The sequence below is a fragment of the Oncorhynchus masou genome, chromosome 7, assembly GCF_036934945.1.
Source record: "Oncorhynchus masou masou isolate Uvic2021 chromosome 7, UVic_Omas_1.1, whole genome shotgun sequence".
Classification (NCBI taxonomy): Eukaryota; Metazoa; Chordata; class Actinopteri; order Salmoniformes; family Salmonidae; genus Oncorhynchus; species Oncorhynchus masou.
This window is the reverse complement of record NC_088218.1, coordinates 5,803,898-5,829,373: the sequence shown is the minus strand read 5'-3', so window position 1 is coordinate 5,829,373 and position 25,476 is coordinate 5,803,898. Positions and strand designations below refer to the sequence as shown.

Sequence of the window (25,476 nt, the reverse complement as noted above, 5' to 3'; positions counted from 1 at the left end):
AGAGATAGACAGAGATGAAGAGATGAGGATAGAGACAGAGATGAAGAGACAGAGATGAAGAGATAAAGACAAAGATGAAGAGATAGAGACAGAGATGAAAAGATAGACAGAGATGAAGAGATGAGGAGATAGAGACAGAGATGAGGAGATAGAGACAGAGATGAAGAGATACAGACAGAGATGAAGATATAGAGACAGAGATGAGTAGATAGAGACAGAGATGAAGAGATAGAGACCCAACCAAATCATGAGAAAACAAAAAGATAATTACTTGACACATTGGAAAGCATTAACAAAAAAACAGAGCAAACTAGAATGCTATTTGGCCCTACACAGAGAGTACACAGCGGCAGAATACCTGACCACTGTGACTGACCCAAAATTAAGGAAAGCTTTGACTATGTACAGACTCAGTGAGCATAGCCTTGCTATTGAGAAAGGCCGCCGTAGGCAGACATGGCTCTCAAGAGAAGACAGGCTATGTGCTCACTGCCCACAAAATGAGGTAGAAACTGAGCTGCACTTCCTAACCTCCTGCCCAATGTATGACCATATTAGAGAGACATATTTCCCCCAGATTACACAGATCCACAAAGAATTCGAAAACAAATCCAATTTTGAAAAACTCCCATATCTACTGGGTGAAATTCCACAATGTGACATCACAGCAGCAAGATTTGTGACCTGTTGCCACGAGAAAAGGGCAACCAGTGAAGAACACACACCATTGTAAATACAACCCATATTTATGCTTATTTATTTTATCTTGTGTCCTTTACCATTTGTACATTGTTAAAACACTGTATATATATATAATAAGACATTTGTAATGTCTTTATTGTTTTGAAACTTCTGTATGTGCAATGTTTACTGTTCATTTTTATTGTTTATTTCACTTTATATATTATCTACCTCACTTGCTTTGGCAATGTTAACACATGTTTCCCATGCCAATAAAGCCCTTGAATTGACAGAGATGAAGAGATAGAGACAGAGATTGAATAGAGACAGAGATGATAGAGACAGAGATGAAGAGATAGAGACAGAGATGAGGAGATAGAGACAGAGATGAAGAGATAGAGACAGCGATGAAGAGCTAGAGACAGAGATTAAGCTTTGTTTTGTATATTATCTACCTCACTTGCTTTGGCAATGTTAACATGTTTCCCATGCCAATAAAGCCCCTTGAATTGAATTTAATTGAAGTGATAGAGACAGAGATAAAGAGATATAGAGACAGAGATGAAGAGATAGAGACAGAGATGAAGAGATAGAGACAGAGATAAAGAGATATAGAGACAGAGATGAAGAGATAGAGACAGAGATGAAGTGATAGAGATGAAGAGACAGAGATGAAGAGAAAGAGATAGAGACAGAGATGAAGAGATAGCGATGAAGAGACAGAGATGAAGAGATAGAGACAGAGATGAAGTGATAGAGATGAAGAGACAGAGACAGAGATGAAGAGATAGAGACAGAGATGAAGAGATAGCGATGAAGAGATAGAGACAGAGATGCAGAGATGAAGAGAAAGAGATAGAGACAGAGATGAAGAGATAGAGACAGAGATGAAGTGATAGAGATGAAGAGACAGAGATGAAGAGACAGAGATGGAGTGATAGAGATGAAGAGACAGAGATGAAGAGATAGAGACAGATCTGTGAGTGAGTGTACTATATGTTCCTGTGTAAATGACTGTAAAGAGGACAATATTAATGTGGTCTTTGCTGTCAGTGTCTGAAGACACAGAGGAAGTGGATGGGTGACGCTGACATGTTTCTAACTTTGTTTGCGTGTGTGGCTATAAATGACTCTTAAGCACATTGTCAGTTCTGTGCTGTCTGTCAACCTCTCTGTCTGTGTCTCTCAGAATGACGTGAAGACTCTGAGGAAGTGGATGGCTGATGTTGATGTGTTCCTGAATGAGGAGTGGCCAGCGCTGGGGGACTCAGAGGCCCTGCAGAAACAGCTGGAGCAGTGCACCGTAAGACCTGGCAACCTGTCATTCACCTTCTCTTACCTGGCGGCCTGTCATTCACCTTCTCTCCCCTGGCAACCTGTCATTCACCTTCTCTCCCCTGGCAACCTGTCATTCACCTTCTCTCACCTTCTATTTTTCAGAGGAATTGTGACCTCTAAACGTCACCTGGCAACCTGTCATTCACCTTCTCTCACCTGGCAACCATATTTTTAGCAGAGGAATTGTGACCTCTAAACGTCAGCCCAGTAAATGAACCATAGGGTATACAGCCCAGTAAATGAACCATACAGCCCAGTAAATGAACCATAGGGCATACAGCCCAGTAAATGAACCATAGGGCATACAGCCCAGTAAATGAGCCCATAAATGAGACATAGACAGCCCAGTAAATGAGCCATATGGAGCCCATACAGCCCAGTAAATGAACCATAGAGCATACAGCCCAGTAAATGAGCCCATACAGCCCAGTAAATGAGCCCAGTAGGGCATACAGCCCAGTAAATGAACCATAGGGCATACAGCCCAGTAAATGAACCATAGGGTATACAGCCCAGTAAATGAACCATAGGGCATACAGCCCAGTAAATGAACCCTAGGGCATACAGCCCAGTAAATGAACCCTAGGGCATACAGCCCAGTAAATGAGCCATAGAGCATACAGCCCAGTAAATGAACCATAGGGCATACAGCCCAGTAAATGAACCCTAGGGCATACAGCCCAGTAAATGAACCATAGGGCATACAGCCCAGTAAATGAACCATAGGGCATACAGCCCAGTAAATGAACCATAGGGCATACAGCCCAGTAAATGAACCATAGGGCATACAGCCCAGTAAATGAGCCATAGGGCATACAGTAAATCAACCCTAGAGCATACAGCCCAGTAAATGAGCCATAGGGCATACAGCCCAGTAAATGAACCATAGGGTATACAGCCCAGTAAATGAACCATAGGGGCCCAGTAAATGAACCATACAGCCCAGTAAATGAACCATAGGGTATACAGCCCAGTAAATGAGCCCAGTAAATGAACCATAGGGTATACAGCCCAGTAAATGAACCCTAGAGCATACAGCCCAGTAAATGAGCCATAGGGTATACAGCCCAGTAAATGAGCCATAGGGCATACAGCCCAGTAAATGAACCCTAGGGTATACAGCCCAGTAAATGAACCATAGGGTATACAGCCCAGTAAATGAACCATAGGGTATACAGCCCAGTAAATGAACCATAGGGTATACAGCCCAGTAAATGAACCATAGGGTATACAGCCCAGTAAATGAACCATAGGGTATACAGCCCAGTAAATGAACCATAGGGTATACAGCCCAGTAAATGAACCATAGGGTATACAGCCCAGTAAATGAACCCTAGGGCATACAGCCCAGTAAATGAACCATAGAGCATACAGCCCAGTAAAACAGTACAAGTGATCTCTCTGTCACACATCCATTTCTATTAGTCATATCCCCTGTGTCTCTGTTGGGATTGGCTAGGCCCTGGTGAATGACATCCACACCATCCAACCCAGTCTGAACGGCATCAATGAGGTGGGCGTGTCTCTGAAGACAGAGGCGGAGCCAGCATTCGCCATCCAACTGCAGAAGGAGCTCGATGAGCTGAACGCTATGTGGGAGATAATCTGCAAACAGGTACACACACACACACACACACACACCGTACCCACCCAAGCATTGATTCCATCCCTGTCCTGACACATCATCTGTTGTTATTGTGTGTGTATTCATGGTGTGTGTGTGTGTCTCCAGGCCTATGCTAAGAAGTCTGCTCTGAAGGGGGGTCTGGACAAGACCATGAGCCTGAGGAAGGAGATGGCTGAGATGCAGGAGTGGATCACTCAGGCTGAGGAGGACTATCTGGAGAGAGACTTCACTTACCAGACCCCTGAGGAGCTACGCAAGGCTGTGGAGGAACTCAAGGTAGGGTGTGTGTTGGGAGGAGGGAGTGTGTGTGGGGGGGGGGGGGTCAAACTTCCCTATATGGTCAAACTTCCCTATAGCCAACCCTGGGCTCTCATCCAAACCATACTCGGACCCTAATCTAAGCACTGACCTGCCTCCCAACACCCTCCCTCCCTCCCTTTGTTCATCTCCCTCCCCTCCCTCCCTCCCTCCCTCCCCCTCCCTCCCTCCCTCCCTCCCCCTCCCTTTGTTCATCTCCCTCCCTCTCCTCCCCTTGTTCATCTCCCTCCCTCCCTTTGTTCTTTCCACCTCCCTCCCTCCCATTTAAGTCATTTAGTTCATCCAGAGCGACTTACTCCACCTTCTGACATCAGTGGAACCTCCTAAATTTGTTCATTCCCTCCCCCAGGTGTCTCCGGAGGTGGTGATTGACTCCAAGTCCTGGCGTCGTGAGGGAGTTTGTTCCACCCAGAGCAGCGAACAGTTTTGACTGGGCTGAGCGGAACTCCCTCCTCAATGGTAGGGAGGCGAGCAGGCCCTGAACGAGTGCCCTTGCTTGGGTGTAGGGCCTGATCAGAGCCTTCATACTGCGGTGCCTCCCTCACAGCTCCGTAGGCAAGCACCATGGTCTTGTTCATCTCAACTGGAAGCCAGTGGAGAGAGCGGAGGAGCGGGGTGACGTGAGAGAACTTGGGAAGGTTGAACACCCCTCGTTCTGGATGAGTTGTAGGGGTTTAATCAGGCCTCCCGAGTTGCAGTAATCCAGACGGGAGATGACAAGTGCCTGGATTCCTCCTGTGTGAGGCAGGGTCCCTCAGAGCCCTCCCTCCCTTTGTTCCCTCCCTCCCTCCCTCCTCCCTCCCTTTGTTCCTCCCTTTGTTCATCTCCTCCCTCCCTCCTTTGTTCATCTCCCTCCCCCTCCTTTGTTCCCTCCCTCCCTCCCTTTGTTCCCTCCCTCCCTCCCTTTGTTCATCTCCCCCTCCTTTGTTCCCTTCCCTTCACCTCCCTCCCTTTGTTCCTCCCTCCCTCCCCTCCCTCCCTCCCTCCCTCCCTTTGTTCATCTCCCCCTCCCCTCCCCTTTGTTCCCTCCCTCCCTTTGTTCATCTCTCCCTCCCTCCCTCCATTTGTTCACCTCCTGTCTCCCTCCCTCCCCCTCTCCCTCCCTCCCTTCCCTCCCCTTTGTTCCCTCCCTCCCTCCCTTTGTTCACCTCCCTCCCTCCTCCCCCCCCTTCCCTCCCTCCCTCCCTCCCTCCCTCCCTCCCCCCTCCCCTCCCTCCCTTTGTTCATCTCCCTCCCTCCCTTTGTTCACCTCCCTCCCTCCCCCCTTCCCTCCCTCCCTCCCTCCCTTTGATCATCTCCCTCTCTCCCCCTCATTCTCCCTCTCTTTATCCTCTTTAATTCAAGCTCAATAACTTTTGTTGGCAGTCATGCATTTCTAAAACAAAGAGCAATAAGATAAGCATCTCTTCATCTCTCTCTCTCTCCCTCCTGCCTTTCTTTCTTTCTCTATCTCTGCGCTCTCTGTATCACTTAATCTCTTTTTATCTCCGTTCTCTCAATCCCCCTCTCTCTCTCCCCCCTCTCCTACCCTCTCTCTCCTCTTGTCCCCTCACATGTTTTGTCTCACTTCTCCCTCTCTCCTCCCTCTCTTTAATTCAATTCAACTTAAGGGCTTTATTGACATGGGAAACAAATGTTTACAATGCCAAAGCAAGAGAAATAGATCATAAACAGATGTGAAATAAACAATAAAAATTAACAGTAAACATTGCACTCACAAAGGTCTCTATCTGTCTCTCACTCCCTCCTCCCTCCCCCTCTCTCCTCTTCTTTCTTTCTGTCTCTAATTACCTCCTCCTCTCTCCTCTTCTCTCTTTCTGTCTCTAACTACCTCCTCCTCTTCTCTCTTTATCTCTATCTGTCTCCCTCCCTCCTCCCTTCCCCTCTCTCCTCTTCTCTCTTTATCTCTTTCTGTCTCTCCCTCCCTCCTCTCTCCCCCTCTTTCTTAATCTCTCTCCATCTCTCTGTTCTCTCTGTAGAAGGGTCAAGAGGAGGTCCACTCTAAAGAGCTGAAGGTGAAGCTGCTGACTGACTCTGTGAACAGTTTCATCTCCAAAGCCCCTCCGGCCGCCCACGATGCCCTCAAGGCAGAGCTGGTCGTGCTGACGGCTAACTACCAGAGACTCTGCAGCCGCCTGGACGGCAAGTGTAAAACCCTGGAGGTACGATCCCGGACAGATACTGGACAGATACGGACAGATACTGGACAGATACTGGACAGATACTGGACAGATACTGGACAGATACCGGACAGATACCGGACAGATACCGGACAGATACCGGACAGATACTGGACAGATACTGGACAGATACCGGACAGATACTGGACAGATACTGGACAGATACTGGACAGATACTGGACAGATACTGGACAGATACTGGACAGATACCAGAAAAATACTGGACAGATACTGAACAGATACCGGACAAATACTGGACAGATACTGGACAGATACTGGACAGATACCAGACAGATACCGGACAGATACCAGACAGATACCAGACAGATACCAGACAAATACTGGACAGATACTGGACAAATACTGGACAGATACCGGACAAATACTGGACAGATACTGGACAGATACCAGACAAATACTGGACAGATACCAGACAAATACTGGACAGATACCAGACAGATACTGGACAGATACCAGACAAATACTGGACAGATACTGGACAGATACTGGACAAATACTGGACAAATACTGGACAGATACTGGACAAATACTGGACAGATACTGGACAGATACTGGACAGATACTGGACAGATACCAGACAAATACTGGACAGATACTGGACAGATACCGGACAGATACTGGACAAATACTGGACAGATACTGGACAGATACTGGACAGATACTGGACAGATACCGGACAGATACAGGACAAATACTGGACAGATACTGGACAGATACTGGACAGATACTGGACAGATACTGGACAGATACAGATACTGGACAAATACTGGACAGATACTGGACAGATATCTGACAAATACTGGACAGTACAGCACACACACGCAGGCATGAGCACAGGCAGACACACACACACACACACACACACACACACACACACACACACTTCACTCCCTCTTACCCCTCTAATCCTCCCCTTTGTGGAGCTCTCACCTCACAAAATCAATGTTCCTGGTATTACAAACACATAGTACAATCTGTAGATGACACATAACAGAATATCAACGAGTCTTTGTATCTCTCTTATCTGTTTTCATCTACTTTCACAGGACACATTTCACCCTCTATCACACACACACAAACCTTTTCTCTCTCACACTCTCTCTCCTTTCTGTCTTTCTGTTTGACCCTCTCTCTCTCTCTGACCCCTGGTCTGTAGGAGGTGTGGGCGTGTTGGTGTGAGCTGCTGTCCTACCTGGAGCAGGAGAACGGCTGGCTGGACCAGCTGGAGCAGAAGCTAGACGAGACAGACAGCATCCCGGGGGGAGCAGAGGAGCTCTGTGAGGCCCTTGATGTGAGCACCTTTGACCTTTGACAACTTACAGACCCACTCCTAGGGGTTCACCACACTCTCTCTGTCGTTATGTCGTTCCTGGGGGCCTCCATTCATCAGCCTTCTGCAGCTATTGACCAATAATGGCAGCAGCTACATGGTCATGGTTCATGTCAAAACCCGAAAGAGGAACAACTGTTTTCCCCAAGATTTGTCCTGAGTGATATCTATCTCTGTCTTAGTGATACCAGGTACGGACCAGAGTCAGTCATATCTATCTCTGTCTTAGTGATACCAGGTACGGCCCAGAGTCAGTTATATCTATCTCTGTCTTAGTGATACCAGGTACGGCCCAGAGTCAGTGATATCTATCTCTGTCTTAGTGATACCAGGTACGGACCAGAGTCAGTGATATCTATCTCTGTCTTAGTGATACCAGGTACGGCCCAGAGTCAGTGATATCTATCTCTGTCTTAGTGATACCAGGTACGGACCAGAGTCAGTGATATCTATCTCTGTCTTAGTGATACCAGGTACCAGAGTCAGTGATATCTATCTCTGTCTTAGAGGTCAGTCAGTGATATCTATCTCTGTCTTAGTGATACCAGGTACGGCCCAGAGTCAGTCATATCTATCTCTGTCTTAGTGATACCAGGTACGGACCAGAGTCAGTCATATCTATCTCTGTCTTAGTGATACCAGGTATGGCCCAGAGTCAGTGATATCTATCTCTGTCTTAGTGATACCAGGTACGGCCCAGAGTCAGTCATATCTATCTCTGTCTTAGTGATACCAGGTACGGACCAGAGTCAGTCATATCTATCTCTGTCTTAGTGATACCAGGTACCCCCAGAGTCAGTGATATCTATCTCTGTCTTAGTGATACCAGGTACGGCCCAGAGTCAGTGATATCTATCTCTGTCTTAGTGATACCAGGTACGGACCAGAGTCATATCTATCTCTGTCTCTGTCTTAGTGATACCAGGTACGGACCAGAGTCAGTCATATCTATCTCTGTCTTAGTGATACCAGGTACGGACCAGAGTCAGTCATATCTATCTCTGTCTTAGTGATACCAGGTACGGCCCAGAGTCAGTCATATCTATCTCTGTCTTAGTGATACCAGGTACGGCCCAGAGTCAGTGGGATATCATATCTCTGTCTTAGTGATACCCAGAGTCAGTCATATCTATCTCTGTCTTAGTGATACCTATCTCTGTCTTAGTGATACCAGGTACGGCCCAGAGTCAGTCATATCTATCTCTGTATTAGTGATACCAGGTACAGCCCAGACAGAGGGAGGGTGAATATACTGGACACTGATTGGCCTAAAATAAAAACTAAAGTGTGTGTGTGTGTGTGTGTGTGTGTGTGTGTGTGTGTGTGTGTGTGTGTGTGTGTGTGTGTGTGTGTGTGTGTGTGTGTGTGTGTCCAGGCCCTGGACACATTGCTGCGTCACCCTGAAGATGGGAGGAACCAGATCAGAGAGCTGTCGCAGACCCTGATGGACGGAGGAGTTCTGGATCAACTGATCCAGCACAAACTAGAGGCCTTCAACACACGCTGGGATGACCTCATGCAGAGGGTGAGGTCTTCTCTGTGTTAAACATACACACATACAGAGAGGCTGAGGCCTTCAACACACGCTGGGATGAACTCATGCAGAGGGTGAGGTCTTCTCTGTGTTAAACATACACACATACAGAGAGGCTGAGGCCTTCAACACACGCTGGGATGAACTCATGCAGAGGGTGAGGTCTTCTCTGTGTTAAACATACACACATACAGAGAGGCTGAGGCCTTCAACACACGCTGGGATGAACTCATGCAGAGGGTGAGGTCTTCTCTGTGTTAAACATACACACATACAGGCCTTCAACACAGAGAACTCATGCTGAGGCCTTCAACACACGCCTTGGGATGAACTCATGCAGAGGGTGAGGTCTTCTCTGTGTTAAACATACACACATACAGAGAGGCTGAGGCCTTCAACACACGTTGGGATGAACTCATGTTAAACATACACACATACAGAGAGGCTGAGGCCTGGGATGAACTCATGCAGAGGGTGAGGTCTTCTCTGTGTTAAACATACACACATACAGAGAGGCTGAGGCCTTCAACACACGCTGGGATGAACTCATGCAGAGGGTGAGGTCTTCTCTGTGTTAAACATACACACATACAGAGAGGCTGAGGCCTTCAACACACGCTGGGATGAACTCATGCAGAGGGTGAGGTCTTCTCTGTGTTAAACATACACACATACAGAGAGGCTGAGGCCTTCAACACACGCTGGGATGAACTCATGCAGAGGGTGAGGTCTTCTCTGTGTTAAACATACACACATACAGATGTAGGATCCTAATTCGATCACTCTTTTGTTGCTGAGAAGTTTCCTGCAAGGTAGAAAATACAAGCGTGTAGTGTATTCAAGGTTTAAAACGGCTTCTGAAGTGTGTAATTTACACTCTAAAATGTGAGACTTGATTTTCCCTAACACTAAAGGTATTAACCCCTACAAAGAAATGACCGTTAATTATTATCCACATAATAATTCAAATTTCCCGTTGCTGCAGGATTATTTTCCTGCTGTAGCAAACGGCCTCAAATGAAGACCCTACATCTGTAAAGAGAGGGTGAGGAGGGATAGAGATATAGGCCTGGCTGACATCTGAGATAAAGACCTACTTCTCTGTCAGATTCTTACATACTGACAATTAGTCATAAGCACTCACAGGAACACGCGCACACACACACACAACACAATAAGGCTATGACAATCCCTGTATTCATTCTGCAGTCATGTGATCCTCTATGAAATAACTGATTAATGCATAGCTCTTAAGCCTTTCTCCATTGTGCCAGTATCAGTGTCTGTTAGTCTGTCTGTGTAGACTGACACTTACTGGGGTCATGAAGTTCGGAGAATCCTCTTCCTGTATAGTTGTGATCTATAAAGGAGAATCCTCTTCCTGTATAGTTGTGATCTATAAAGGAGAATCCTCTTCCTGTATAGTTGTGATCTATAAAGGAGAATCCTCTTCCTGTATAGTTGTGATCTACAAAGGAGAATCCTCTTCCTGTATAGTTGTGGATCTATAATGATCTTTAAAGGAGAATCCTCTTCCTGTATAGTTGTGATCTTTAAAGGAGAATCCTCTTCCTGTATAGTTGTGATCTATAAAGGAGAATCCTCTTCCTGTATAGTTGTGATCTACAAAGGAGAATCCTCTTCCTGTATAGTTGTGATCTATAAAGGAGAATCCTCTTCCTGTATAGTTGTGATCTATAAAGGAGAATCCTCTTCCTGTATAGTTGTGATCTATAAAGGAGAATCCTCTTCCTGTATAGTTGTGATCTATAAAGGAGAATCCTCTTCCTGTATAGTTGTGATCTATAAAGGAGAATCCTCTTCCTGTATAGTTGTGATCTATAAAGGAGAATCCTCTTCCTGTATAGTTGTGATCTATAAAGGAGAATCCTCTTCCTGTATAGTTGTGATCTATAAAGGAGAATCCTCTTCCTGTATAGTTGTGATCTATAAAGGAGAATCCTCTTCCTGTATAGTTGTGATCTATAAAGGAGAATCCTCTTCCTGTATAGTTGTGATCTTTAAAGGAGAATCCTCTTCCTGTATAGTTGTGATCTATAAAGGAGAATCCTCTTCCTGTATAGTTGTGATCTTAAAGGAGAATCCTCTTCCTGTATAGTTGTGATCTATAAAGGAGAATCCTCTTCCTGTATAGTTGTGATCTTTAAAGGAGAATCCTCTTCCTGTATAGTTGTGATCTATAAAGGAGAATCCTCTTCCTGTATAGTTGTGATCTATAAAGGAGAATCCTCTTCCTGTATAGTTGTGATCTATAAAGGAGAATCCTCTTCCTGTATAGTTGTGATCTTTAAAGGAGAATCCTCTTCCTGTATAGTTGTGATCTATAAAGGAGAATCCTCTTCCTGTATAGTTGTGATCTATAAAGGAGAATCCTCTTCCTGTATAGTTGTGATCTATAAAGGAGAATCCTCTTCCTGTATAGTTGTGATCTATAAAGGAGAATCCTCTTCCTGTATAGTTGTGATCTATAAAGGAGAATCCTCTTCCTGTATAGTTGTGATCTATAAAGGAGAATCCTCTTCCTGTATAGTTGTGATCTATAAAGGAGAATCCTCTTCCTGTATAGTTGTGATCTATAAAGGAGAATCCTCTTCCTGTATAGTTGTGATCTATAAAGGAGAATCCTCTTCCTGTATAGTTGTTTGTGAGAATCCTCTTATGATAGTTGTGACAGAAAGGAGAATCCTCTTCCTGTATAGTTGTGATCTAGGGAGAACTTCCTGTATAGTTGTGATCAAAGGAGAATCCTCTTCCTGTATAGTTGTGATCTACAAAGGAGAATCCTCTTCCTGTATAGTTGTGATCTATAAAGGAGAATCCTCTTCCTGTATAGTTGTGATCTATAAAGGAGAATCCTACCTTCCAGTTTATTAGTGATGGTAGGTAAAGGAGAGTGGTGGTAGGTAGTAGTTTGATTATAATGGAGAATCCTCTTCCTGTAGTAGTTTGATCTATAAAGGAGAATGGTTGTGTGTGTTTATTAGTGAATGTGGAGTGGTTCCTGTATTAGTTGTATCTAGTAGTTTCCTCTTCCTGTATAGTTGTGATCTATAAAGGAGAGTCCTCTTCCTGTAGTAGTTGTGAGGTAGTAGGAGAATCCTCTTCCTGTAGGTAGTAGTGATTATTAGGAGAATCCTCTTCCTGTATAGTTGTGATCTACAAAGGGTAGGTAGTAGTGTCATTGTGGTGAGTGTTTGTGAGTAGTTGATGGTGACAGAGAAGAAAGAAAGTGGTGGAGGGCAGACAGTTTATTAGTGGGGCAGACAGTTTATTACCGACAGACAGGCAGAGAGTTTATGACAGAAAGTGGTAGGTAGTAGTTTATTAGTGGTGGTACCTAGTCAGTTTATTAGTGGTGGTAGGTAGTAGTTTATTAGTGTGGTAGGTAGTAGTTTATTAGTGGTGGTAGGTAGTAGTTTATTAGTGATGGTAGGTAGTAGTTTATTAGCGGTGGTAGGTAGTAGTTTATTAGTGGTGGTAGGTAGTAGTTTATTAGCGGTGGTAGGTAGTAGTTTATTAGTGGTGGTAGGTAGTAGTTTATTAGTGATGGTAGGTAGTAGTTTATTAGTGGTGGTAGGTAGTAGTTTATTAGTGGTGGTAGGTAGTAGTTTATTAGCGGTGGTATGTAGTAGTTTATTAGTGGTGGTAGGTAGTAGTTTATTAGTGGTGGTAGGTAGTAGTTTATTAGTGATGGTAGGTAGTAGTTTATTAGTGGTGGTAGGTAATAGTTTATTAGTGGTGGTAGGTAGTAGTTTATTAGTGGTGGTAGGTAGTAGTTTAGTAGTGGTGGTAGGTAGTAGTTTAGTAGTGGTGGTAGGTAGTAGTTTATTAGTGGTGGTAGGTAGTAGTTTATTAGTGGTGGTAGGTAGTAGTTTAGTAGTGGTGGTAGGTAGTAGTTTATTAGTGGTGGTAGGTAGTAGTTTATTAGTGGTGGTAGGTAGTAGTTTATTAGTGGTGGTAGGTAGTAGTTTATTAGTGATGGTAGGTAGTAGTTTATTAGTGGTGGTAGGGAGTAGTTAATTAGTGGTGGTAGGTGGTAGTTTATTAGTGGTGGTAGGTAGTAGTTTATTAGTGGTGGTAGGTAGTAGTTTATTAGTGGTGGTAGATGGTAGTTTATTAGTGGTGGTAGGTAGTAGTTTATTAGTGATGTTAGGGAGTAGTTAATTAGTGGTGGTAGATGGTAGTTTATTAGTGGTGGTAGGTAGTAGTTTAGTAGTGGTGGTAGGTAGTAGTTTATTAGTGGTGGTAGATGGTAGTTTATTAGTGGTAGTAGGTAGTAGTTTAGTAGTGGTGGTAGGTAGTAGTTTATTAGTGGTGGTAGGTAGTAGTTTATTAGTGGTGGTAGGTAGTAGTTTAGTAGTGGTGGTAGGTAGTAGTTTAGTAGTGGTGGTAGGTAGTAGTTTAGTAGTGGTGGTAGGTAGTAGTTTATTAGTGGTGGTAGGTAGTAGTTTAGTAGTGGTGGTAGGTAGTAGTTTAGTAGTGGTGGTAGGTAGTAGTTTAGTAGTGGTGGTAGGTAGTAGTTTAGTAGTGGTGGTAGGTAGTAGTTTAGTAGTGGTGGTAGGTAGTAGTTTAGTAGTGGTGGTAGGTAGTAGTTTAGTAGTGGTGGTAGGTAGTAGTTTAGTAGTGGTGGTAGGTAGTAGTTTATTAGTGGTGGTAGGTAATAGTTTAGTGTGGATCAGTGGACTAGGACATAGACTGTTAGCCCCTGGGATTAGAGACCTGTCTCACCTGTGTTGACACACACAGACACACACAGACACACACACACAGGAGAGATTGGGAGGGATAATGATGACATCATCAGTGTGAAGCACAAGCAGTGAAAGGTTTGTGTTAGTTGTGTGTGTGTGAGGAGAGGAGCAACGTGTGTTTACATCTCCTTCAGAACTGGTTTGATGAGTCCATCCTTCAAGAGGGTGTGTGTGTGTGTGTGTGTGTGTGTGTGTGTGTGTGTGTGTGTGTGTGTGTGTGTGTGTGTGTGTGTGTGTGTGTGTGTGTGTGTGTGTGTGTGTGTGTGTGTGTGTTTGCCTGTTTTGCTCTTAAATTTAGCTTTCACTTATGTTTTTTTGCTAATTGTGTCTCTGTGTGTCTCTGTGTGTTTCTCAGGCGGTTGTCGGCAGCAGCAGCTGGAGTGGAGTGTGCAGTGGGCCCAGGAGAATGACAAGACGCTGCGTCTCATCAATGACTCTCTGGACGCCACCGTGTGCCACCTGTCTGCCTACATCGCTGACCACATCGTGTGCAGCACAGATTCCACAGGAGGCACAGGTTAGGGGGATTGGGAGGGTGTTTGTGGAGAGGGGGTGGTTGTTGGAGGGTGTGTGTGTGTGTGTGTGTGTGTGTGTGTGTGTGTGTGTGTGTGTGTGTGTGTGTGTGTGTGTGTGTGTGTGTGTGTGTGTGTGTGTGTGTGTGTGTGTGTGTGTGTGTGTGTGTGTGTGTTGGAGTGGTGTGTGTGTGTGTTGGAGTGTGTGTGTGTGTTGTGTGTGTGTGTGTTGGAGTGGTGTGTGTGTGTGTTGGAGTGGTGTGTGTGTGTGTTGGAGTGGTGTGTGTGTTGTGTTGGAGTGTGTGTGTGTGTGTTGGAGTGTGGTGTGTGTGTGTGTTGGAGTGTGTGTGTGTGTTGGAGTGGTGTGTGTGTGTTGTTGGAGTGGTGTGTGTGTGTGTGTTGGACGTGTGTGTGTTGGAGTGGTGTGTGTGTGTGTTGGAGTGTGTGTGTGTGTGTGTGTGTGTGGAGTGTGTGTGTGTGTGTGTTGGAGTGGTGTGTGTGTGTGTTGGAGTGGTGTGTGTGTGTGTGTTGAGTGGTGTGTGTGTGTGTGTGTGTGTGTGTGTGTGTGTGTGTGTTGAGTGTGTGTGTGTGTGTGTGGAGTGGTGTGTGTGTGTGTTGGAGTGGTGTGTGTGTGTGTGTTGGAGTGGTGTGTGTGTGTGTGTTGGAGTGGTGTGTGTGTGTTGGAGTGGTGTGTGTGTGTGTGTGTTGGAGTGTGTGTGTGTGTGTGTTGGAGTGGTGTGTGTGTGTGTTGGAGTGGTGTGTGTGTGTGTGTGTTGGAGTGGTGTGTGTGTGTGTGTTGGAGTGGTGTGTGTGTGTGTGTGTGTGTGGTGTGTGTGTGTGTGTTGGAGTGGTGTGTGTGTGTGTGTGTGTGTGTGTTGTGTGTGTGTGTGTGTGTTGGAGTGGTGTGTGTGTGTGTTGGAGTGGTGTGTGTGTGTGTGTTGGAGTGGTGTGTGTGTGTGTTGGAGTGGTGTGTGTGTTGGAGTGGTGTGTGTGTGTGTGTGTGTGTGTGTTGGAGTGTGTGTGTGTGTGTGTTGTTGGAGTGGTGTGTGTGTGTGTTGGAGTGGTGTGTGTGTGTGTGTTGGAGTGGTGTGTGTGTGTTGGAGTGTGTGTGTGTGTTGGAGTGGTGTGTGTGTGTGTTGAGTGGTGTGTGTGTGTGTGGAGTGGTGTGTGTGTGTGTTGTGTGTGTGTGTGTGTGGAGTGGTGTGTGTGTGTTGGAGTGGTGTGTGTGTGTGTTGGAGTGGTGTGTGTGTGTGTGTGTTGGAGTGTGTGTGTGTGTGTTGGAGTGTGTGTGTGTGTTGGAGTGGTGGTGTGTGTGTGTTGTGTGTGTGTGTTGGAGTGTGTGTGTGTGTTGGAGTGGTGTGTGTGTGTGTTGGAGTGGTGGTGTGTGTGTGTTGGAGTGGTGTGTGTGTGTGTTGGAGTGTGTGTGTGTGTGTGTTGGTGTGTTGGAGTGGTGTGTGTGTGTGTTGGAGTGGTGTGTGTGTGTTGGAGTGGTGTGTGTGTGTTGTGTGTGTGTGTTGGAGTGTGTGTGTGTGTGTTGGAGTGGTGTGTGTGTGTGTTGGAGTGGTGTGTGTGTGTGTGTGTGTTGGAGTGGTGTGTGTGTGTGTTGGAGTGGTGTGTGTGTGTGTTGGAGTGGTGTGTGTGTGTTGGAGTGGTGTGTGTGTGTGTGTGTGTGTTGGAGTGGTGTGTGTGTGTTGGAGTGGTGTGTGTGTGTTGTGTGTGTGTGTGTGTTGTGTGTGTTGGAGTGTGTGTGTGTGTTGGAGTGGTGTGTGTGTGTGTTGGAGTGGTGGTGTGTGTGTGTGTTGGAGTGGTGTGTGTGTGTGTTGGAGTGGTGTGTGTGCCAGTAGAACTATTAGTATCTCAATGGACATTCTCCCTCCAGCCATTGTCTTCTTTAGTCATCTAGCTACTGTCTCTGCCCTGAATGATCTCCTTTATTGAAACCGGTTCACTGACCAGCTCCAAGTCTAATTCAAACTGTGGAAATGTTTCTCCAGCTCCAAGTCTAATTCAGACTGTGGAGATGTTTCTCCAGCTCCAAGTCTAATTCAGACTGTGGAGATGTTTCTCCAGGTCCAAGTCTAATTCAGACTGTGGAGATGTTTCTCCAGCTCCAAGTCTAATTCAGACTGTGGAGATGTTTCTCCAGCTCCAAGTCTAATTCAGACTGTGGAGATGTTTCTCCAGCTCCAAGTCTAATTCAGACTGTGGAGATGTTTCTCCAGCTCCAAGTCTAATTCAGACTGTGGAGATGTTTCTCCAGCTCCAAGTCTAATTCAGACTGTGGAGATGTTTCTCCAGCTCCAAGTCTAATTCAGACTGTGGAGATGTTTCTCCAGCTCCAAGTCTAATTCAGACTGTGGAGATGTTTCTCCAGGTCCAAGTCTAATTCAGACTGTGGAGATGTTTCTCCAGGTCCAAGTCTAATTCAGACTGTGGAGATGTTTCTCCAGCTCCAAGTCTAATTCAGACTGTGGAGATGTTTCTCCAGCTCCAAGTCTAATTCAGACTGTGGAGATGTTTCTCCAGCTCCAAGTCTAATTCAGACTGTGGAGATGTTTCTCCAGGTCCAAGTCTAATTCAGACTGTGGAGATGTTTCTCCAGCTCCAAGTCTAATTCAGACTGTGGAGATGTTTCTCCAGCTCCAAGTCTAATTCAGACTGTGGAGATGTTTCTCCAGCTCCAAGTCTAATTCAGACTGTGGAGATGTTTCTCCAGCTCCAAGTCTAATTCAGACTGTGGAGATGTTTCTCCAGGTCCAAGTCTAATTCAGACTGTGGAGATGTTTCTCCAGCTCCAAGTCTAATTCAGACTGTGGAGATGTTTCTCCAGCTCCAAGTCTAATTCAGACTGTGGAGATGTTTCTCCAGCTCCAAGTCTAATTCAGACTGTGGAGATGTTTCTCCAGCTCCAAGTCTAATTCAGACTGTGGAGATGTTTCTCCAGCTCCAAGTCTAATTCAGACTGTGGAGATGTTTCTCCAGTCCAAGTCTAATTCAGACTGTGGAGATGTTTCTCCAGTCCAAGTCTAATTCAGACTGTGGAGATGTTTCTCCGGGTCCAAGTCTAACAGACTGTGGAGATGTTTCTCCAGCTAGTCTAACACAAGTCTAATTCAGACTGTGGAGATGTTTCTCCAGCTCCAACACGGGGGACTGTGGAGCATTTCTCAACACAGTCTAATTCAGACTGAGAGACACAGGGAACAAGTCTAACAGACTGGGAGATGTTTCAGAGCTCAGAACACAGGGGACAGAGCAGAACACAAGTCTAATTCAGAACTGGGGAGATGTTTCTCACATGGGGGACAGAGTCAGAACAGACTGGGGAGATGCAGAACACAGGGGATCCCTTCAGACACAGAACACATGGGACAGCTGAACCTCAGGGGAAACATACCAGAGAGCTGAACATGGGGGACAGAGCAGAACACAGGGTACAGAGCAGAACATGGGGGACAGAGCAGAACATGGGGGGCAGAACAGAACACAGGGGACAGAACAGAACACAGGGGACAGAACAGAACACAGGGGACAGAGTAGAACACAGGGGACAGAGTAGAACACAGGGGACAGAGTAGAACACAGGGGACAGAGTAGAACACAGGGGACAGAGCAGAACACAGGGGACAGAGTAGAACACAGGGGACAGAGTAGAACACAGGGGACAGAGCAGAACATGGGGGACAGAGTAGAACACGGGGGACAGAGCAGAACACAGGGGACAGAGTAGAACACAGGGGACAGAGCAGAACACAGGGGACAGAGTAGAACACAGGGGACAGAGTAGAACATAGGGGACAGAGTAGAACACAGGGGACCGAGTAGAGAATAGATGAGACTGGTGGAGTTTCTCTCTGTTTTATTTTCTCTCTTTAATTCTCCTCAAACCTTGAGGTTGTCCTCCCCCATGTGGTAGAGGGATGGAGGTGCATGGGAATGAGTGTGTATTTGAGTATGTGTGTGTGTGTGTGTGTGTGTGTGTGTGTGTGTGTGTGTGTGTGTGTGTTCTGATTGTCTGTGTATGTTTTTAACAGAAGATCCAGACAGAGCTGAATGGTCACGAGGCAACTCTGGCAGACATGAAGAAGAAGAATACAGAGAGAGACACAGTCAGAGAGAGTAGAGCCCAGATCCACCTGATACAGGTAACACACACACACACACACACACACACACACACACACACACACACAGGGGACACACAGAACACAGGGGACACACAACACATGGGACAGAGCAGAACACGGGGGACAGAGTAGAACACACAGAGGGGGACCCAGATCCACAGGGGACAGAGTACACACACAGGGGACACAGTAGAACACGGGGGACAGACACAGAACACGGGGACAGACACAGAACACGGGGGACACACACACACACAGGGGACAGAGTACACACACAGGGTAGCAGCCCAGAACACATACAGGTAGAACACACACACAGACAGACACACACAGACAGACAGAACACATGGGACAGAGCTCTCACGGGGGACTAGAACACTTTCTCTCTCTCTCTCTCACACACACTCTCACACACACAGGGGACACACACACATACACAGGGGACACCTCAGCATCTTCACACAGTCCACAAATAAATCCATAGTGTCACGTTTTTAGACTTGTCGATATCACACAAAGCATATATATATATATATATACTAATATATACTCTACCTTCTGCATATATATATATATATATATATATATATACTAATATATACTCTACCTTCTGCATATATATATATACTAATATATACTCTACCTTCTGCATATATATATAATCTTCCTTCTGCCCCTGTAGAAGAAACTCCAGGAGGTGCATGTGAAGTTCAGGCTCTTCCAGAAGCCTGTGAACTGTCGACCTGCGCCTCTCAGAGTGTGAGAGAGTTCTCTGGGATGTGAAGGCACAGCTGGGGGTGTTGGACATACGCAGCGTGGAACTGATTGACGTGGTGCAGATCAGACAGAGTGAATGGAACAATGCATGGTGGGTAATCAATCAGTAATCAATCACATACTGCAGGGAGAAAACACCTCTGGGTATATGTGCCCATGATCCACCTGATACAGGTAAGTGATGTCACCTGCCGAGTAGTGATGTCACCTGCCGAGTAGTGATGCCACCTGCCGAGTGGTGATGTCACCTGCCGTTGTAGTGATGTCACCTGCTGAGTAGGGATGTCACCTGCTAGTTCCTGCTAGTCCTGCTGGTACCTGCTAGTTCCTGCTGGTACCTGCTAGTTCCTGCTAGTCCTGCTGGTACCTGCTAGTTCCTGCTCGTCCTGCTGGTACCTGCTAGTTCCTGCTGGTACCTGCTAGTTCCTGCTAGTCCTCCTGGTACCTGCTCATTCACACAGTCCTGCTGGTATGCATAGTTCCTGCTAGTCCTTAGACTTTTCCTGCTGGTACCTGCTATCCTGCTGGTAGCATATATATATATAATAATATATCCTGCCGGTACCTGCTGCATCCTATATATGCTCGTCCTGCTGGTACCTATAGTTCCTGCTAGTCCTGCTGGTACCTGCTAGTCCTGCTATACCTACTAATATATGCTGGTACCTTCTGTCATATATCCTGCTGGTACCTGCTATATACTGCTAGTCCTGCTGGTACCTGCTAGTTCCTACTAATATATACTCTACCTTCTGCTATACCTGCTTGTATAATGCTGGTACACCTTCTGCATATTCCTATAGTCCTGCTGGTTCCTGCTAGTATATATACCTGCTATATATATACTTCCTGCTGGTACCTGCATAGTTCCTGCTATACCTAATATTCCTCTACCCTTCTGCATATCCTCCTGGTACCTGCTCATTCCTGCATATATATCCTGCTGGTACCTCTAGTTCCTGCTAGTATGCCGGTATATATAGTATACTAATATACCTGCTACCTTCTGCACCTATAGTCCTGCTAGTCCTTTACCTTTAGTCTGCTATATACCTGCTGGTACTAATATATCCTGCTGGTACCTTCTGCATATATGCTGGTACCTGCTTGTACCTTTAAGTCCTGCTGGTACCTGCTAGTCCTGCTATACCTACCTTGTCCTATATCCTGCTAATCTACCCTTCCTGCTGGTACCTGCTAGTCCTGCTAGTCCTGCTGGTACCTGCTAGTCCTGCTGGTACCTGCTAGTCCTGCTATACCTGCTAGTCCTGCATAGTCCTGCTATAATCTTCCTCCTGCCCCTGTTAGAAGAAGTCCTGCTGGTACCTGGTGTCCTGAAGTTCTGCTCTTCCTGCTGGTCCTGCTGGTATCTGTTAGTCCTGCTGGTACCTGTTAGCTAGTCCTGCTAGTGAGCTGGTCCTGCTGGGATGTTAGTCCTGCTGGGCTGGTGTTAGTCCTGCTAGTCCTGCTGGTACCTGGAGTGGTGCAGTCCTGCTGGACCTGCTAATGTCCTGCTGGTAACCTGTTAGTCCTGCTAGTCCTGCTGGTACCTGTTAGTCCTGCTAGTCCACCTGGTACCTGTTAGTGGTGATGTCCTGCTGGTGATGTCAGTCCTGCTGGTCCTGCTAGTCCTGCTGGTACCTGTTAGTCCTGCTAGTCCTGCTAGTACCTGTTAGTCCTGCTGGTCCTGCTGGTACCTGCTAGTCCTGCTGGTCCTGCTAGTCCTGCTGGTACCTGTTAGTCCTGCTAGTCCTGCTGGTACCTGCTAGTCCTGCTGGTACCTGCTAGTCCTGCTAGTCCTGCTAGTCCTGCTGGTACCTGTTAGTCCTGCTGGTAGTCCTGCTGGTCCTGTTAGTCCTGCTGGTACCTGTTAGTCCTGCTAGTCCTGCTGGTCCTGCTAGTCCTGCTGGTCCTGCTAGTCCTGCTGGTACCTGTTAGTCCTGCTGGTACCTGTTAGTCCTGCTAGTCCTGTTAGTCCTGCTAGTCCTGCTGGTACCTGTTAGTCCTGCTAGTCCTGCTGGTAGCTGCTGGTAGCTGCTAGTCCTGCTAGTCCTGCTGGGGCTGGGCTCGTTTCAGATTTCTAGCCTCACAGATTCACATTCTAGTTGTTGTCTTCTATGGATTGTTTTACACTCTTAGAAAAAAGGTCCAATAGGGTTCTTCGACGGTCCCCAAACATTTCATTACAGTTGAATTCATGTTGTTTTCATATGAGTTGTTTCTTTACAGCGGAGTCTCCTTTATTGATCAAGAACTGTGCATGACTGATTTAATATTGTGTTATTAACAGTGTGCCTCTCTCTCCTCCTCCCCTCTCTCTCTCCTCCTTCCCTGTCTCTCTCCTCCTTCCCTCTCTCCTCTTTCCCTGTCTCTCTCCTCCTTCCCTCTCTCTCTCCTCCTTCCCTCTCCCTCTCTCTCTCCTCCTTCCCTCTCTTTTCTCTCTCCTCCTTCCCTCTCCCTGTCTCTCTCCTCCTTCCCTCTCCCTCTCTCCTCCTTCCCTCTCTCTCTCCTCCTTCCCTCTCTCTCTCCTCCCCTCTCTCTCTCCTCCTTCCCTCTCTGTCTCTCTCCTTCCCTATCTCCTCTCCTCCTTCCCTCTCTCTCTCTCTCTCCTCCTTCCCCTTTCCTCTCCTCCCTCTCTCCCCTCTCCCTCTCCCTCTCCTCTTTCCTCTCTCTCTCTCCCTCCCTCTCTCTCTCTCTCTCTCTCCTCCTTCCTTCCTCTCTCTCTCTCTCTCCTTCCCTCTCTCTCTCTCTCTCTCTCCTCCTCCTTCCTCTCTCTCTCTCTCCTCTTTCCCTCTCTCTCTCTCCTCCCCTCTCTCTCTCCTCCTTCCCTCTCTCGCTCTCTGCTATTTCCCTCTCCTCCTCTCCTCCCCCTCTCTCTCTCTCCTCCCTTCCTCTCCCTCCCTCTCTCTCTCCTCCTTCCCTCTCTTGCTCTCTGCTATTTCCCTCTCCTCTTTTCCTCTCTCTCCTCCCCTCTCTCTCACGCTCTCTCCTCCTTCCATCGCTCTCCTTACTCCCATCCCTCCTCCCTCTCCTCCCCCTCTCCTTCCCTCCTATACAGAAGTTGTATAAGAGTCTGAGTGAGGTGAAGTTGGAGATAGAGACTGTGATAAAGACCGGAAGACAGATCGTTCAGAGACAGCAGACGGAGAAGCCTAAAGAGCTGGACGACAGACTCACTGCCCTCAAGCTGCTCTACAATCAACTGGGCGCGCAGGTCAGTGGCATCAGCCAATAGCACGCCTCCACCTAAATCCACTGCCTCTCATACAGAGCCAATGATTGGTTTAACTGTCCACACAGGATTCTGGGAGATGGAGTTTGGTGTGTATTAGTTTTGTTTTGGGGTGGGGCCATTTTTAAGTCGGGGAATAAATCAAGTTTATTTGAATGTAAAATAATTGAATTGAATTCAGAGTGATTGATTAGATGAAGTTGATTACATTAGAAGTGATTGACGGGTATCTGTGAGATGTGTGTTTGTGTCTGTCAGGTGACGGAGGGAAAACAGGAACTAGAGAAGAGTCTGAAGTTGTCCAGGAAACTGCGTAAGGAGTTGAACAGCCTGACAGAGTGGCTAGCTGCTACGGACGCTGAGCTGACTAGGAGGTCGGCTGTGGAGGGGATGCCCAGTGATCTAGAGGCTGAGCTGGACTGGGCCAAGGTAGGAGGACAAACACAAACACACAGACCAGAAGATACACACACACACGTAGAGACACACACACACACACACACAGACCAGAAGATACACACACACACGTAGGGACACACACACACACGTAGAGACACACACACACACGTAGGGACACACACACACGTAGGGACACACACACACACGTAGGGACACACACACACACACACACACACACACACACACACACACACACGTAGACACACACACACACACACACACGTAGAGACACACACACACACACACACGTAGAGACACACACACACGTAGGGACACACACACACATGTAGGGACACACACACACACACACAAACACACGTTTACTGATTTCCACCTGTGTTTGGTCATTTCCCAGCTCCAGTGAGGTGGTGTATAAGTGGTGTGTAAGTGGTGTGATGTCAGTGGTTATCTCAGTGGGGAAGGAGGTCAGAGGGCTGTCACAGTACAGCTGCTCTGAATCTATTCTCTCTCTGCTGCTGAGGGCTTTCTATGGACACATCCTCTGCTTTAGACCAGGACCATAGGGCTCTGTTCCCTATATAGTGCACTACTTTAGACCAGGACCATAGGGCTCTGTTCCCTATATAGTGCACTCCTTTAGACCAGGACCATAGGGCTCTGTTCCCTATATAGTGCACTCCTTTAGACCAGGACCATAGGGCTCTGTTCCCTATATAGTGCACTACTTTAGACCAGGACCATAGGGCTCTGTTCCCTATATAGTGCACTACTTTAGACCAGGACCATAGGGCTCTGTTCCCTATATAGTGCACTACTTTAGACCAGGGTCCCCATGTTAAAGGAATAGGTTGCCATTATAGTGACACACACTTTAGACCAGATGGGACCTATAGATCGCTGTAGTAAACAAAGGGCTCTTGTCTGGTATAGATGCACTACTTTAGACCAGGACCATAGGGATCTGTTCACTGTATAGTGCACTACTTTAGTCCAGGACCATGGGCTCTGTGCTCTATATAGTCTACTCTAGACCAGGTTCCTGGTCGTCCATAGGCTCTGATTGGATTCCACTCTTGAAAATAAAATGATTTGACTCAATCTGTTTTCTTTCCCTGATTAACCTGCCCAGACAATGTAAACAAACCATCCCTCTGTCCTCCAGGTTAGTGTCCATAGGGTCCCTCTGTCCTCCAGGTTAGTGTCTTATATAGGGTCCCTCTGTCCTCCAGGTTAGTATCTTATATAGGGTCCCTCTGTCCTTCAGGTTAGTGTCTTATATAGGGTCCCTCTGGTTAGTGTCTTATATAGGGTCCCTCTGTCCTCCAGGTTAGTGTCTTATATAGGGTCCCTCTGTCCTCCAGGTTAGTGTCTTATATAGGGTCCCTCTGTCCTCCAGGTTAGTGTCTTATATAGGGTCCCTCTGTCCTCCAGGTTAGTGTCTTATATAGGGTCCCTCTGTCCTCCAGGTTAGTGTCTTATATAGGGTCCCTCTGTCCTCCAGGTTAGTGTCTTATATAGGGTCCCTCTGTCCTCCAGGTTAGTGTCTTATATAGGGTCCCTCTGTCCTCCAGGTTAGTGTCTTATATAGGGTCCCTCTGTCCTCCAGGTTAGTGTCTTATATAGGGTCCCTCTGTCCTCCAGGTTAGTGTCTTATATAGGGTCCCTCTGTCCTCCAGGTTAGTGTCTTATATAGGGTCCCTCTGTCCTCCAGGTTAGTGTCTTATATAGGGTCCCTCTGTCCTCCAGGTTAGTGTCTTATATAGGGTCCCTCTGTCCTCCAGGTTAGTGTCTTATATAGGGTCCCTCTGTCCTCCAGGTTAGTGTCTTATATAGGGTCCCTCTGTCCTCCAGGTTAGTGTCTTATATAGGGTCCCTCTGTCCTCCAGGTTAGTGTCTTATATAGGGTCCCTCTGTCCTCCAGGTTAGTGTCTTATATAGGGTCCCTCTGTCCTCCAGGTTAGTGTCTTATATAGGGTCCCTCTGTCCTCCAGGTTAGTGTCTTATATAGGGTCCCTCTGTCCTCCAGGTTAGTGTCTTATATAGGGTCCCTCTGTCCTCCAGGTTAGTGTCTTATATAGGGTCCCTCTGTCCTCCAGGTTAGTGTCTTATATAGGGTCCCTCTGTCCTCCAGGTTAGTGTCTTATATAGGGTCCCTCTGTCCTCCAGGTTAGTGTCTTATATAGGGTCCCTCTGTCCTCCAGGTTAGTGTCTTATATAGGGTCCCTCTGTCCTCCAGGTTAGTGTCTTATATAGGGTCCCTCTGTCCTCCAGGTTAGTGTCTTATATAGGGTCCCTCTGTCCTCCAGGTTAGTGTCTTATATAGGGTCCCTCTGTCCTCCAGGTTAGTGTCTTATATAGGGTCCCTCTGTCCTCCAGGTTAGTGTCTTATATAGGGTCCCTCTGTCCTCCAGGTTAGTGTCTTATATAGGGTCCCTCTGTCCTCCAGGTTAGTGTCCTCCAGGTTAGTGTCTTATATAGGGTCCCTCTGTCCTCCAGGTTAGTGTCTTATATAGGGTCCCTCTGTCCTCCAGGTTAGTGTCTTATATAGGGTCCCTCTGTCCTCCAGGTTAGTGTCTTATATAGGGTCCCTCTGTCCTCCAGGTTAGT

The 25,476-nt window shown here is 46.8% G+C and overlaps 1 protein-coding gene across 1 annotated transcript in view; it reads left to right on the top strand.

The window, feature by feature from the left end:
• LOC135542929 (dystrophin-like) overlaps positions 1 to 25,476 on the top strand; it is a gene marked incomplete at its 5' end in the record, with an annotated part of 841,859 nt that overhangs the window by 7,476 nt on the left and 808,907 nt on the right. Inside the window, 14 exon segments of the mRNA XM_064970064.1 lie at positions 1,871 to 1,984; positions 3,479 to 3,634; positions 3,752 to 3,922; positions 5,944 to 6,126; positions 7,322 to 7,456; positions 8,871 to 9,036; positions 14,157 to 14,287; positions 14,289 to 14,318; positions 18,348 to 18,458; positions 19,123 to 19,176; positions 19,178 to 19,291; positions 19,294 to 19,308; positions 22,276 to 22,431; positions 22,708 to 22,878. Of these exon segments, the coding sequence (XP_064826136.1) occupies positions 1,871 to 1,984; positions 3,479 to 3,634; positions 3,752 to 3,922; positions 5,944 to 6,126; positions 7,322 to 7,456; positions 8,871 to 9,036; positions 14,157 to 14,287; positions 14,289 to 14,318; positions 18,348 to 18,458; positions 19,123 to 19,176; positions 19,178 to 19,291; positions 19,294 to 19,308; positions 22,276 to 22,431; positions 22,708 to 22,878 (1,707 nt within the window).